We start from the raw sequence: 14,813 nt of genomic DNA, 5'->3' as shown, positions 1-14,813 counted from the left end.
ACTGCTTTGATAGCAGTAGCTCTAATTTGGCTTGACTGGCCAAATTTGAACAAAAAGTTAAAGGTAAACCTGTTTTCACACTGAATTGCAACTTGCAAGGCTAAGCAAGCTGTGCATTTGTTCACTCTGTGGTTATGTATTTAATTCAGTTCCAGCTTTTCCTCTCAAAGAAATAGAAATTTGTTTCTAATAAGATTTACCATTATTAGAGATCTCATTTTAAGCCCAGGGGTTTTTACTGCAATTCAAGCAAGTTGTTTTTTTTTTGTACAGACAGAAGGTGAATATATGCCTAGGCAAAAAAAAAATTAAAAAAAATGGAATATCAAAATCTCACCTGTACAATTGTAATATGAGGTCTCGTAAGGGTAACATTGGCCAGATTGGGAAGAGGCAATCCTTTTGACAGTTTAGCTAAAAAAACAAAACAAAACAAAATAAAAAGAGACATACACAATGATTTCAGTATGCATTTGAAAGATAATAAATACCTGCCCTTCAACAGCTCTGTTTATCTAGATATTTTTAGGTCATTTACAACAATTAACCTCTTAGTCTTCTCAAGCAACCCTGACAGATAGACCCAATGCTCACTTACCAGTGGGAAAAAAGAATTACAGATGCTTTTCTCTTGACAGTGTTGCAGCCAAACCAAGGCATTTCATGTTCATCATATTACATGTGCAGTGATTAGTCTGTAGTGCCTTGAGGGATTGTTAATACAGTTCTAACATCATTAGAACTTGTTCCCATTTGTCTCCATTAATTAAAGAAGGTGAAGTTCATCCTGGTACAGAGAACTGGAACAAAGCTATGTCTCCCCCAGATTTGAGAGGTAAAAGCCCTGTGCTGGTCTAATAGCGAGGAATACATTTCACACACAGTGGCCTCAGGCAGGTGTACAGACTAGAGACATGCTTCTCACTGTTGCATCAGGGCCACCTTGAGTGAGGTGAAGGGAGATGAATTATGAGTTTCTAAACCCTTTTTGCAGAACAGTGCCAGTGAGAGGGCATGCTTACACCCCTACAAATCAATCTCCCCTTTTCATTGCTTACTGGCTGATGGTCATTTTCCACTCAAGTTAATGGAAACTGGAAACTTAAGCAGAAAGTCAGTTGAAGTTCCTAGAATCACTCACTTTGCAGGATGCTTTTAGCCAGTGCTTTGAAATACAGCCTTACCATTAGCTGATGGAATGACTTCAGTCTGTAAGATGTAAGACAGGATGTTCTCCAGAAGTGAGATCTGCCATAGACAAGAAAACCGAGTTAGCCATCAGGTCCTTATGGTGGTAGAACTGTCATGCCCTAATCCTGGATGGAGTTAGTAGACTCATGTTCAACTTTCAGCTCTCATTTGTCCCAGAAGAATCGTAAACTCAAGTGAACACTGGATCTTAAGTCTTTGGAAAGCAAAGCAAGCGAGATGCGAAATGCAAATTGTTTTCATTGTGCCTGGACAATGTTTTCATTTAAAACAGTCTATTTCCTTTATTTGTGAGATGATTTATCACCAATAACAAAGCAGGACCAGAACAGTTTTAATCCTTCCTCCTCAGCTACTCAGAACTGATTGATTGAACTCAGAAACAAATGACTCTCTGAGGAGGCAGAGTTTTCCCCTGTAGGGCTACAACTGCACTATTTCAGGCATCTGAGCCCAGTCTGTTGGCTCCCATTCCCTGCTGTAATTCTGAGCATCTGTGATGAGCGCCACTGCACCACATGGAGTGCCTCTGCCTCAGCTGCGTGTGATCACTTGGTCAGCCAGCACACAGCTCTGTCTGCTGCATTTCACCATTATGAGTCAGGAGATCTCTCTGCTTACTGATGAAATGTGATACAGCAGTCAGGGAAACTACAGAATATCTCTTTTGCAGAGCACTAACTTGCCCCAAAGAATATACTTTTAAGTCCACAGCAGAGAGGTGGCTGCCAGAAGACAGGAAAAGAGCCACCCAGGAATGAAGCCAAATGATTTAGAAATACAAATAAAATTTAGCTGCTTACTCTATAGTTTTGATATCACGAATGTTTCTGATTTGCATTTCCTATGTGCTTAAACTATCTGCTTACCTCAAAAAAGCCAACATTGGAGTGGGCTAAGGAGAACTGGAGTCTGAGGGAAAGAAGTGAAACAAGATGAGTCACTGGAAAGGATAAACACATTATTTCAGTCATGTGCTCACCGCTAGAGAGCTCCAGGCCTTAAGAAATGTCTGTAAAGAGACTTTGGAAGCAATACATTTCACACAATACATACTGCCTTGTAGAGAAAGATGTGGTTTTCTTAGGATATTGCTGAGCACATATGCAAAAGAGAATGCTAGAGGGACTGTAGCCAGCAATGTGAGTGTTTCTCCCTCTGTGCTGTATTTTGGAAATCCTACTGACAATTAACTTTACCAGGGCTTTTTTATCAAGGACTTTCAGGCTCTTGGATATTTTGCAAGGATTTTGGTACATCTACATAATGCTTTGATGTGAACCTTACTGGGGTGGGAAGAAAAATTCTGTTCGTTGTGTAGTACTGCTGCTGATGGTTGTGTTGCTAATGTCCCTATTTCCAAATTCAAATACTTACTTGGTACATATTCAAGTATCCAAAGATGTCTTCAAAACATGATTTCTTTTCTCAGAAAGAGCATCTCAGCTTTCAGCACAATCTAGATTTTTCTCTCTGAATGTTACTGGAAAAAAAATGCTAACAGCACCATCCTCCTTAAATTCCTGACATTTCTGTGCCCTGATAAACTCCGCATATTTTTAACCCTGTAACTGTCTTCCCACGGGACTTCTGTGATATCAGGGTCCCAGTTCCCAGCTGTGAGGTCCTGGTATACAGAGGTTCTCTCTATAAAATGTGAGATGTTAGATGTCTAAATGCCCAAGCCTCTGGTCTCCAGCTTTCTGACCCTTGGGAGTTTCCATTTTAGCTGGAAAATCTCTGCTGTAAGAATATGTCCTGGTTTGAGCTAAATAGAACTAATTTCCTATTTAGTGATTTTACTTTTCAGCTCAGTCTCTTCTAAGTGGCTGAACTTGCTGAAAGACTAGCAGAATGTTTTTCCCAGACAGTGTGTACTGACAATGTTCAAGGCCAATTGTCTCACCATGGGTGCCATGTCTGCGTCTATGGGGGGGAGCAGACCCAAAACTGACCAATGAGGTATTCCATCCCACATACGTCATACTCTGTATAAAGCTGAGGGATCACGAGGGTCCGACCCTTCTTCCATCTTGGAGCCCTTCTGTCTTAGACCCTTCCGTCTGTCTCAATTCTGCAGTGGCTGATGAACTAGCAGGGTTCTGCTCAGACATCAGCCTCTGATCCTGATTTGTGTGTTCCTGCATCCTGCTCCTACCTGCTGCTGAGTTTGGTCTGGGACTTTTCCAGTGCCCGGCTCCACAGAGCCTCTGGTGATGTACTCATCATTGGAGGGGAGGATTTTTATATTGGTTTTGTACATATCTGCATATATTTCATTATTTTCCTACTTACATTATTATCCTGTATTATTAGTATTGTTTTATTAAATGTTAGTTTTATTTTCCAACCTGTAAAGTCTCTCTCCCTTATTCTCTTTTCTCTTCCCTTCTGGGGTGGGGAGAGGGGATAATAGCGAGTGTCTGTCCAGGATTTAGTGGCCAGCCCACCCGTAAACCACGACAGAATATCAGTGGAGGGGAACTTCAGGGGTCCAAATTCTTTACCATGTCTTGGACACCTCTGCACTTTCCTAGTGGCACAGGTGGGCTAGAAAGCAGTTGCATCTCGCCAGCTGGAAAGCGAGGAAGGAAGCTCTCAAATGATTAATGATCATAAGTGCCCTGCACACTTCACTTAGGTAGCTCAGAGGGGAGAGTAGATGTCAGGAGCAGAGTATTCTAGTGAGACCAGTACCCTGCAGCAATCCACAGCTGGTGGACAGTCCCTTGGGGACTGTGGCAATTGTTACAGAGAAGCTTCCTGACAGCTCTAAACTGTACAAGTACAGCCACAGAGAATTAGAGAATCTAATGCAGATGAACTCACCAGGAAAACACGTTCATTGAACTATGGTTATCTGATCATGTGCCTAAACTGCTAATGTTGGGACTGCTAATTCTGTTTTCCAAATGGCTAGAAATCCTTTCTATCCCAGGCTGGATTACCTGTTCAAACAGAGTGAGCCCATCAATTTCTGGTCAAATATATTCAGAGCAATGCTGGTGTTGGCTGCCTGCAGAAGAGAGAAACCATGGGTTAAGCATGCACAAAAAACCCCCAGAACTCTTGCTGGGAATTAGTCACAAATACAGAAATACTATCTTGGTTATGTATGGAAGCTGTTTCATGTAGGTGCGACTTTCTCCCTAGCCCACAGCCCCTGCAAGGCTGCACACAGTAAATGTCTGCTTGTCTGAATGGCCCTGACAAGAGCTGAAATGTAGATAATGAGATTTCACAAATCAAAGACATTTTCAGTTAAATGAACAAGCTGCCAAGAGATGTGGACTCATGCCTGCAGAACTGTCATGCCAGAGAACAAAACTTTGGTTAATCAGGGTCACTATATGTTTGGATTTTTGTCCATAGAAGTGTTCTATATGTTAAGTGTGGCCACATAGGCACCACCTGCGACTAAGGGGAAATTGCGTGTTTAAGTACTAGAAACCTGGTACTTTGTTTCATATAAAGAGTTTTGACAGAGGGAAGGAACAAACATCTTTAAACATGAGTTAAACATCACCTTGTTCATTGTACTTACTATGTTCATTGTGAACAATAACTGGGTGGCTGCGTCTGGAAGAACAGCAAACACCTCCATGGAGCCCTGAATCTCTGCCGTGAAGGAATCCTGCTCTAAGCTGATGATGGGTGTTTCAGTAGCCATTAGCTTCAACATCACTGGGTAGGGTGTAACTGAATATTTGGCTACCTGTAACATTCAAAGACAAAAAAAAAAGACTGAAAAATGCTTTTCTTGTATGACAGATCAGAATATTACATTTTCTCATTCTTGAAGTGGTCATTTTGAAATAGTTCCTTAAGATGAGTTTAAGGACAGCTGCTAACATAAGATTCTTTCAAGCAAGCAGGAGGTAAAGTTTTCTGTGGTGATAAACAAACAGTCTTGGCCACATCAGGAATGTGGTGGAAAGTTCCTTCCACTCTAAGGATACAGTTTCTTCTATATCACTTTGAAGGAAATTAAATATTCATTTGTGAACATAGGAAAGGAATGGAACAGAATGTGGTGTTTCAGTCACACAATAAAAAGAGCTCAGGAGTCATTCAGTTTGAGATTCATCTCATGAGACAGGTTCCTGCTCTGGACTGTCCTCAGAGGAGCCTCACTCTGTTCATTGCCTGAAGAGCAAGTAGGTTCACTGAGTTTATTACATTACAGAGGGGGTGAAATACTAGCATCAATGCTCATGGCATTTTATGGGAAGATCATGTGATGACTGCCCTTGGAGCATTCTTAGATTGCTTAAGAAGGAACTTAATATCATCCAGGAAACAAACAAGGATGTGAAGCTCTTCAAACAACAAGTCCATTTTCATCCATCCTTTGCAGTCACAGCCTAGGGTCTCCTATGCTTATTTTTGGTTTCTCATTCTGTCTGAGAAGGCTGGTGAAAGACATGCATGCTCATATTCTCTGCTCTATTAATCTCCTCCACCTAAAATAAATGTAAAACCCGTGCATCTGCCTTGTCTGTTCCACAGATGTAATGACTAGCAGTGAAGCAAAGACAATTATGCAGGTTTGGGCAGGAAAAAGGTGTTGTTTCTGAGCTGAAGCTCTCTCAGAAGTCCCTCAAAGCAGACTCATGGCTGGAAGCTTTTTCCTGCCCAGAGCTGGTTTTAGGTGGGAATAGCTGTGGGTTGGCCACAGTGCTCAGGGTAGAAATTGATGCGTGAGATTATCGGCCAAATTTGGTAACAGTGCAAGTCATCCAAATCATTGTGGCAGTGGGAGGTGACAAGACCCATCTGCTTTGCCATTGTGAGGGATACATATGCCTGCTTCTCCAGTGCAAGAGCCCTGCTGGTCCTACAAGCCTTAGCAGTGAGGTGTCTGACATCCACACTGAATGTTTCCTAAGAATTTGTGGAAGTAATGATACTCACCTCAGGGATGATACTGCCAAATATCTCTGTGCTTATATTGAAATAGCTGCAAGTCTAGAGAAAGAAGAAAAAAAGAGAAAAGAAAAGAATTTACCAGATTTTAAACTTCATGGTTGGTTTTTGTTTAAATGAACTATTATTGTCATTTCAATGAATTTTTGACTTTGTACATTTTGTTCTCAGAAATATTCTTAAGGGAATAAGTATACTTAAAGATAATTCAAAATACTATATGTCAAAATACTTCCTGGGAAAGCAAATGCTTAATAATCGTAATAGTTTGTGCTGCAATGCTCCTAGAGAGAGGTTAGCCAAGTCTGACAGCCTCCAAGCCACAGCTACTGTGCTTCAACATATACTTTGCTTCTGTGGCCCCTGTAGTACTTTCAGTCTGTGAAGACCCCTCAGAAAACAGCCACTGAGGCTGCTAAATTCACCAGAGTAGATCCTTTGTCCACATCAGAGAAGTCTGTGCCTCAGGTCTATAGAAACCTTCTTTTCTGTAGCAAAGTTGCCAGTATTTGGTACCTTCCTCAGTGGAACTTGGCAGCCCTGTGGCCTGAGGTATCTATATAGAACATAATAAAGGGGCATAACAGTACCCTGGCATTTATTGTCTACTGTCTCAGCACTTTGCAGGCCAATTGGCACATACTGTCAGCTGGCAGATCAAAGCCCCATCTTGGATGGCCTGAACCACTCTGATCCTGTTCCTGTGTTCTACTCACCTCCTCTGTAATGGTGATGTTGAAGGCCCCTGCTGTGTAGTAAGCAAATGAGGAGGTCTGGAAGAAATACTCTGAGAACACAAGGGAGAGCATGGAGTCGCTTTGGTCTGGAATAGTGAAGGGGGCTGCCACATAGGGAGGGTCAGTATAGTTTCCAGCTGGGTAGACTACTCCCTGAAAGGTATTGGCAGAGGAAAAGAAAACAAAACAAAAAAAACCCAGAGTCAAACTATTACTTTAAAGTGACTGCAGAGAATTACCACTACTTTTCTTTCCCTTGCTCAAGCTATTCCTTTGTAATATGCTCTGAAGCCTCAGTGCTTTCTAGCAGGTGGTGAAGACAAGTTCCAGAGATTGAATGCCTTCACAGATGATACCTCAGATCTGTCTTTTGAGGTACTGATCACCTACTGAAGACAGTTTACCATCTCTGAAAACAAACCCTCTTAATTAAGGGTCTACATGTTGAATGAAGAGCATGACTAAGGCTCCTCCTTATTGAAAAGACTTAATTTCTCCTTATCTCCAGGAATTTAAATCTGAGAACTGCTGCCTAGAGCTTTCCAATGGTCTCAGTTACAAGATGTATTCCTAAACCCAGAGGCCTTTCTAGCTCAAAATCAGCACCTTATTATGCCCAGAATAAAGTCGTCAACTTGTGCAGGCAAAAGAATGCCTATGCGAGAAAGGAAAGTCATGTCAGCCAATCCTAAAAACATCTATCTTGACTTCTGCATTACCCATGGCTTGCAGACATAATACTTCCAAATACATCCAGATGAAGCAAAAAAGGTAAAGCTTATTTAAAGTAAGCAAGGTACTCAGAGTTTGAGATTTTTTTATATCCCTTTTATTAGTTCTCCCTTTCTCTTTAACCTCAAAATGTCTTTTTTTCTATTTTCTCAGATCCTCCCCATCATTTTCTAAATTTTGTGTTGCCTTTTTAGGGCTATCAGAACAAAAAATGCTGAGTCACTTCGCTGATGACCTCCCCATTCAATCCTCACTTGCTGGATTTACCAGTCTTTGCATCTTCCCCCCCAACATTGCATCTTATGTAGGAGAGTAGCTCTTGAAAACAGCCATGACATTACCTCTTCAGCCTACCTCAAGGACCTGTTTAAAATCTGGTTGCAACAATACCCAGGAGCGCTTGACTGCAGCCGCAGAATTGGTGTACCAAGACCGTTGTCTCCCATACCGACTGACACTGGCTGAGCGTTCCTGCCTCTCATTTCCCTTTTGTCTCTTACTAATGCTTAACTTCCAAGATCTTTGTGACAAGACTGTCTTTTTGTGCTCCCTTTGTAAAGCACCTAGCATAAGATGTCTTGAACTTAGTTAAGGATCTTAGATACTATGATCATAATAACTGCCCTCAAACAGATGACCTTACACAGCATGACAATTAAGTCATTATAGAATTAGGAAATAGTCTGATTTTAGTTTTAATACATAAGTAGATTTTTTTCTTTATTTGAAAGAAACTTTCAGGTCTGAACTCAGCAGCACTCCTTGGGCTCCCATGCTTTTTCAAGGGTGTTTTCTCTTCCCATTTAAGGTGCCATAGACTTAATTCTTGCTCCTACAGTCTTGCTCGCTCTTTTCCTCTCATCTGACAGCAGACACATCTAGTTAGTGCAATGTGTAGAGATCTTCCCCTGACTGACTGAACAAAGAAACCCCAGATATTAATCAACAGTGAGAGAAGGATGAAGTTGAATACCTTCCCCCCACTTTGTTCCCTTTCTCTTTTTTCTTCTAGCTTGGTTATTCAACTTTTACTGCTATTTCCTATAACCAACTCAGCGGCAATTAAAAAAAAAAGGATGTGGCTTTTAAATAATTCTTTTACAACAGGATTGTTAAAAATTATTACAATAACTAATGCAATAGTGCTTTGAAATGTCTGTCTTCTCAGTTACTGAGTCCTAATGTTCAGAACAGCAATCATATTCATCTTAAATTGGATCATACAATAATAAAAACTACAGCAATCCTGACAAATAGTACTACAGGCAATTACCTTTAAGTCCAGGTCAACAAATGTTTGCAGTACTGCTGGCAAGCTGTTTAAGGAGTAGTCTACTTCAGCCAAATCATCAATCAGCATTGGGACTGTAAGGGTGGTAGATAAGGCAAAATATCCAGTATTACAAAAAGCACAGGAAGAATTTTATGTATACTTAGAACTAAGTCAGTTCCTGAAGGTTGACAACACAAATTGTTCCTAAGAGTAGGGAAAAACACAACCAAAAACCTCCTAATATGCATTCTGACTTAAGGCTTAACGTTTCTACTGGTACCTTCTTTAAAGAACCTTCTTTACTTTGTTTAATGTTCTCTTATTGTGGAAAAGTAAATTTGGTCTAACCAAAAAAAGGAAGTGGCCGTACCAGTGCTTCAGGGCATAAGGAGATATTGGGATTTCTTTGTCAAGGGTGCCTTCAACTTGCAAATATTTTCCCAGAAAGGTAGGTGTCTGATCTGCGTAGGTACTTGTGTTTTGCACATGATATCTGTCCAACACTTTGAGTGTCTTAAATACCAGCAAATCTAACCCAGAATGGTTAAAGTGAGAAGCTTTTTTACAAAGAGGCTTTTTCATCTTGCCTTTGGTAAGTGTGATAAATAGGCAAGTAAATCTTAAATCTCCAGGCAGGCAAAGAGAGCAGGCTTCAGCTTGTAAAGTGCTATGTGTGCAGGAGGGCTCAGAGAGTGGGAGGGAAGGGAAAACTGCCTTCACATCAGTGCTGTGTGGCCTCTGAGTGGCATTTTTGACAACAGAGGTGTACACTGCCACATTTGCAATTTAAGAATCACTCCCAAGTCCTTGGCTTGTCAGAGATACCATTGTCTTTGTCCAAGTAGCCCTCTCTTTATTTAACTGTGGTCCAGTAAGCAAGGGAGCAGACAGATCAGAGGGTGTGATACTGCTCCTGGAGGCTTTGCTCACCAACTGCTGTTAAGGAAGCTGCAGAATTTCACTGAAGAGGAGATACAAAGCAGAACAAAACAATATCATTATTGACTCACCATTCAGTGATCGGAGGTCTTCATCTATCAACTGGATCCCAGATCTGATGTTGGGACATGACTGTACAAAAGCACACACAAGTTATGGCCTGGTAAGCGTGGACCTGTAAGCACCTCTTAATCTGTGTACTAGCAAATCTTTCTGCTTACATAACACACATTGCAGTTTTTTTTCAAAGCACTTAAACTACCTGTTCTTCATCTAACTGGTTCCCCAAGGTTTCCACTTGGTGCATTTCTATGATTTAATGTCCCATATCAGAGCTGCCTTTAGGCAGCAAAATGGGAAGTTGCCAAAAGCAGCCTGATGGGGGTGACAAAACCACAGCCTTAAAGAGCACAAGGAGACAGAGCTCTCACGTTGGTCTCGCAGGAGAGATCCCTGTCTTGAGGCAGAATCACAGCCATCTCACACTCTTTCTCCTCTGAGAGGCCCTAGGCAGGTTGTTATCTGCACTACTTACCCCTTTGATACGGTGAAGTCTAAATATGTCATACCATCAGGTGATGTACTATAACTTCTCTATGCATCACGCAATATATGTTGTGTCTGCTGAGTATAAAAATTACCCCAAAACCACGGTGCCTGCAGGTACACAGGCAGAGACTCATTCTGCATTGGAATGGGAAAATAAAATTTTCCAGCCCTACTGATGCCTTGGTTGGACTTTGCTGTGAACTAGCCAGTATATTGGAAATGAACTTGCCACTTTATCTGGAAGCATTTCTGGCTTGCAAATAGGTGACTGTGCTGATCAGGACAGAATAGAACTATATTATTTTTCTAGTTCTTCCTTTGCCAACTTCACAGCACTGACTTGTGAAAGTCATTCTCCTTAAACACCTTCCCCCTTTCTCCTCCCCACCACAATTTGAGAGGCTTACATTAGTGACCAAGCTCCTGTGAATGGGCTTCTTCAGGTACTTGATAAAGAAGTTATGCAGGAAGCTAGAGGAAAGGAAGAAAACAATTAATGGCTCAAGTACTACAGTCATTAACAGGGAAGCAGATATCTCTACAGAACATTAATTTAATGGTCTCCCAGTGTGATATTTTAGTACACAAGGGAACTTTCTGAAATGTAACTACTATCAGAGAGCCACCATTTAAAAGGAGATAATTTCACCACTAGGCATCTCAGCAAGTAGCCTGGGTAGATTCACATTTATGAATAATTCTTGATATTACCACCATCATGTATGTACAAACACACAATAAATAAGTAGTCTCTACACTAGGACCTTCGAATACAAGTAAAACCAAACTAAAATCAGGTGACAAGAGTTGTATTCAGACAGTGGGAGAAGTACAAGAAAACAATGAGATAATGTTGCATTGTGTTGTAACCAGAGGTACAACAGACAGCAGTCTGGTTCTGTTCAGTTTTGATAGCACTGTGATTAGGAGTACTCAAAGCATAGTACAAGCATGTAACCTTAGAGTTGAAGATTAGAGCAGTATTTGAAAAGAAGTGAGTGCTGAAGCAGCACAAGGGATTGTTTGATGCAGTCTTTATCCTCTATTCAAGTGACATTGTGCTCAAATACAAGAGCACATGTCAGTTTTCATCATTTTAACACCGGATTAGGGCCTTAATTCTCACCTGTGGTACCTATAGACACCTAAAAGCAATTCTGGGTGCCCTGTTTTTTGAGGCTGTCTGTGCCATTCATTGACAGTTATTTTCTCCCAGAATATATACAAATCTCTTCCACTTACCCACTTTTCCCATTCAACTTGATGTCTATATCACCAGAAGTTGTGCGACAGCTGGTAAGTGCTATTGATGTATGACCACTCTTATCCACGGGTGTTGAAAAGATTGCAGTAACGAACACCTTTGAAATGTACACTGTGCTGCTTCCGGTGTCTTTGCTGCATAAAGTAGAAATAAAGAAATAACTGAAAGAACTATTTTTAATGAATGTTTTAAGACTCAATTCTTAAATTAATTTTTTGTTCACTGAGGATGAAGTTGTTTATCTGAATACTTTTTATTGCTCATAGTGAAAATAGCTTCTGTCTGCAAATAATCAAGTATTCCACACATTTCCAGCTAGGAGTTTTGGAAAGTGATGAATTTGGGAAAGTACATAATTCAGTGTTGTAAAGTATTTTGTTTGTGCTACCAGACCTGCCCACACAGCAGAGGGAACTGGGATATGCCATGAATATGATAGAAGACAGGGCATGAAAGCTGTACTGGGATCTAATCTATCGGTGTCTGAGGAAGGGTCCATACAAACCCATGTCAGGGTCTGGAGTGCCCCAATGAGCTGGGTTACTGATACTACCTGTTAAAGAGCACCTTTGCCATGAAGGGGTCACAAGGAAAACAAAAAACTTTGCATTTTTTTAATATATTCTTCATCAAGAAAAATGCCAGGACACACGAGTCTGTACATACAACATCCAGGTCCTTATGTTCCAGTTCATATCAATGGTTAGAGAAGCATTTCCAATCACCAGCTTTATCCCAGTCCCAGGTATGAGGGAGATGGAAGCACTGGGAAATTCAACAGCAGTGACATGTATTCTAGAGCATGAGGGAGATAAGGGTGGGAAAAGAAAAAAAAAGGAGAAGTTTGCATTTCACAAGTCAGTGTGAACACAAAACAAGATTCAAATTTCAGATTGGTTCTGGAGAGAATACTTACCTTGAGATGTTGTATTTGACATTACCAAGCCCATATTTCTCATAGCCACTCAAATCAGGGAAACGCTCCTTCTCCATATTCCGCTTCAGGATTTCCAGCCCAACTTCCTTGGCTAGAGGAGAAGAGTAATCAGTTCAGCTGCCTTTGGTACTGCCTAGGAGTTTATAGTTATGTGCTTCTGGCTTAGGAGATGGGATGGACACAGAGTCAGAAAGAAGAGGGTATCTCATTTGAAACCCAGCAGTGCTATTTCAGATCTCACTGGCAAGAGTTGAACTTAGTGATTCAATATCTGAAATCAAATAAGCCTTGATATGATGTATAATGCTGTCAAGCAGCTTACTGTATCTGCTATATTGCACTCTTAAACATTCTTTTACTTTATAGCCTGTAATCAGACCATTTCCTCCCACTGCCGTTGCTTCCCAAGATGTCTGTCATGCCAGGATTCAATGCAATACTACCACTAGATCCAAAAAACATCACACATACCATATTCCAACCCCTTCTGAGTGATCCTCACTTTGACTCCAGGGCTGGCATTGATTTGCCCTCTGAGCAAACTTAAGAGGAGGAGAAAGCAGCAAATCTTCATCATCTTCCTTGTTTTTCACAGGACCTGTTAATAAATATTTGTAATGGTAGTAGAAGGTCATGCTATGCCATGTGGTGGCTGTAAGCCCTTTTCCCTCCCTGGAGAGAGCTGTTTTGACACCAGCTTTCCCTCCAGAATGGAGGAAGTGGAAAGCCCAGCAACCATGGAAGAGAGGACCTGTTTTGCACAGACTGACAGAAATAGGAATTGAGCTCCTTGGGATAGAGAAGAAAAGTCAGCTCATTCACTGTCACAGGGAGTGGAGACATCATTTTGGATACAACCTCCAATTCTGGATACAGACCCTGTTGAAAGGGAGGTGGCAATGAATTTTTAGGCTGTATTTTTTTTTCTCCTCCAGTTAGTGAAATAAATGGCTTCCCCCGCCTTGCACTCCCCAAATGTATGGAGCCCTCAGTGCCTCCTGTTGATTCAGCTGTTGTCACTGGGTCTTAGCACTTTGGAAAAGATGATCAGCTCATTTAGTTATAGACAGATACACCCACTTTAGGATCCACTTACTAAGATCTTAGCCACAACTTTGAGAAGCCACTTATGCTCCTTCCCAACAGTCAACAAAAGGATTTTGTGCCAGCAATGTTTTTGTATCACCTAGTCTGCATGTTAGCAAATGCATTAAGTTTTATCTAAAAAACCCTCCTTGTAAGCTTCATGGTCAAATGAATATTTATTTTTGCTTTTTTTTTTTCTTTTTCATTCCCATTAAACCACTTTTTTGCCCATGGAGAACTACAGCCTGGCTCTCCATTCACAGAAAAGGACATCAGTGTTCAAAGTATTTCATAAGAACAAATTAATAAATGCAACATAGGCACGTTTACTAATAATTTACATATTACTGCTAGTCCTGTTTCCCATAACTTGTTTGGGCTCATCAGCAATAGACTCTACTTTTTTATCATCTTCTCTCAGAAAATTTTAAGGGGTTACTCATAGCCTGGGACAGTGACTTAATGTTTAGACAAAAAAAAATTATCATTCACAGAAGGTTTTCCTTCCCCTATATACTTGGGTGTGACTGCCTTTGTTTAATTAGAACCATTTAAAACTTAGATCTCTCATCTAAGACAGTTGTCTTTATAGCAGAGAGGGACACATCCCACCTATCTGCTCTTCTTCCTCCTCTAACTACAGGATTCAATGTCTAACTCTGAGGTGGGTCAAGGTAGGTAAGCTTAACCTATGCCAGTTACATATATATATAAATATATATATATAAAATATATATTATATATATACACACTGTAATGCATGTATTATGTGCTAGTGGTAACCTATCACTGTACAGCTGTGGGGTGATCCTTCAATTAATGGGGAGCCCCCACAATGCCTGGTCATTCTTCACATAGAGAAGCTGCTCCTAAAGACGCAGATAGATGCCTTCTGAAAGACACTCATCTTTTGGGTGATGCCAGTAAGTAACTTGCCAATAATCAGGGACAATTCACTGTCTGACAGGAAGTTCTGCTAATGGCAGCTTTTCTATAATACTGTGAGGAAGACCTGCCACTCCCTTTGATGTAATGAAAAAACTAACAGCACACATGACCCATTCACCTCCCCAAAAAATCCCAACCCCCCTAAACAAGTGGAAACCCACAATAAAGAAAAGGTATGGGTGGCATCACTGACAGGCTATGAAGCAGATGATC

At 40.9% G+C, this 14,813-nt stretch overlaps 1 protein-coding gene across 1 annotated transcript in view; it reads right to left on the bottom strand.

The window, feature by feature from the left end:
- LOC104538968 (BPI fold-containing family C protein-like) overlaps positions 1-13,143 on the bottom strand; it is a 14,386-nt gene extending 1,243 nt beyond the window's left edge. Inside the window, exons 1-14 of the mRNA XM_010182362.1 lie at positions 13,038-13,143; positions 12,546-12,657; positions 12,296-12,424; positions 11,608-11,763; positions 10,773-10,836; positions 9,888-9,948; positions 8,878-8,969; positions 6,852-7,025; positions 6,124-6,177; positions 4,754-4,924; positions 4,158-4,225; positions 2,079-2,121; positions 1,185-1,248; positions 338-414 (exon numbers count right to left, since the gene is read on the bottom strand). Coding sequence (XP_010180664.1) covers positions 338-414; positions 1,185-1,248; positions 2,079-2,121; positions 4,158-4,225; positions 4,754-4,924; positions 6,124-6,177; positions 6,852-7,025; positions 8,878-8,969; positions 9,888-9,948; positions 10,773-10,836; positions 11,608-11,763; positions 12,296-12,424; positions 12,546-12,657; positions 13,038-13,143 — 1,371 coding nt within the window. The remainder of the gene's footprint in view (positions 1-337; positions 415-1,184; positions 1,249-2,078; positions 2,122-4,157; positions 4,226-4,753; positions 4,925-6,123; positions 6,178-6,851; positions 7,026-8,877; positions 8,970-9,887; positions 9,949-10,772; positions 10,837-11,607; positions 11,764-12,295; positions 12,425-12,545; positions 12,658-13,037) is intronic.
- Between the last annotated feature and the right edge of the window lie 1,670 nt (positions 13,144-14,813).

Source organism: Mesitornis unicolor, unplaced genomic scaffold (assembly GCF_000695765.1).
Source record: "Mesitornis unicolor isolate BGI_N332 unplaced genomic scaffold, ASM69576v1 scaffold14394, whole genome shotgun sequence".
Taxonomy (NCBI): Eukaryota; Metazoa; Chordata; class Aves; order Mesitornithiformes; family Mesitornithidae; genus Mesitornis; species Mesitornis unicolor.
This window is presented reverse-complemented; position numbering and strand designations above follow the sequence as displayed.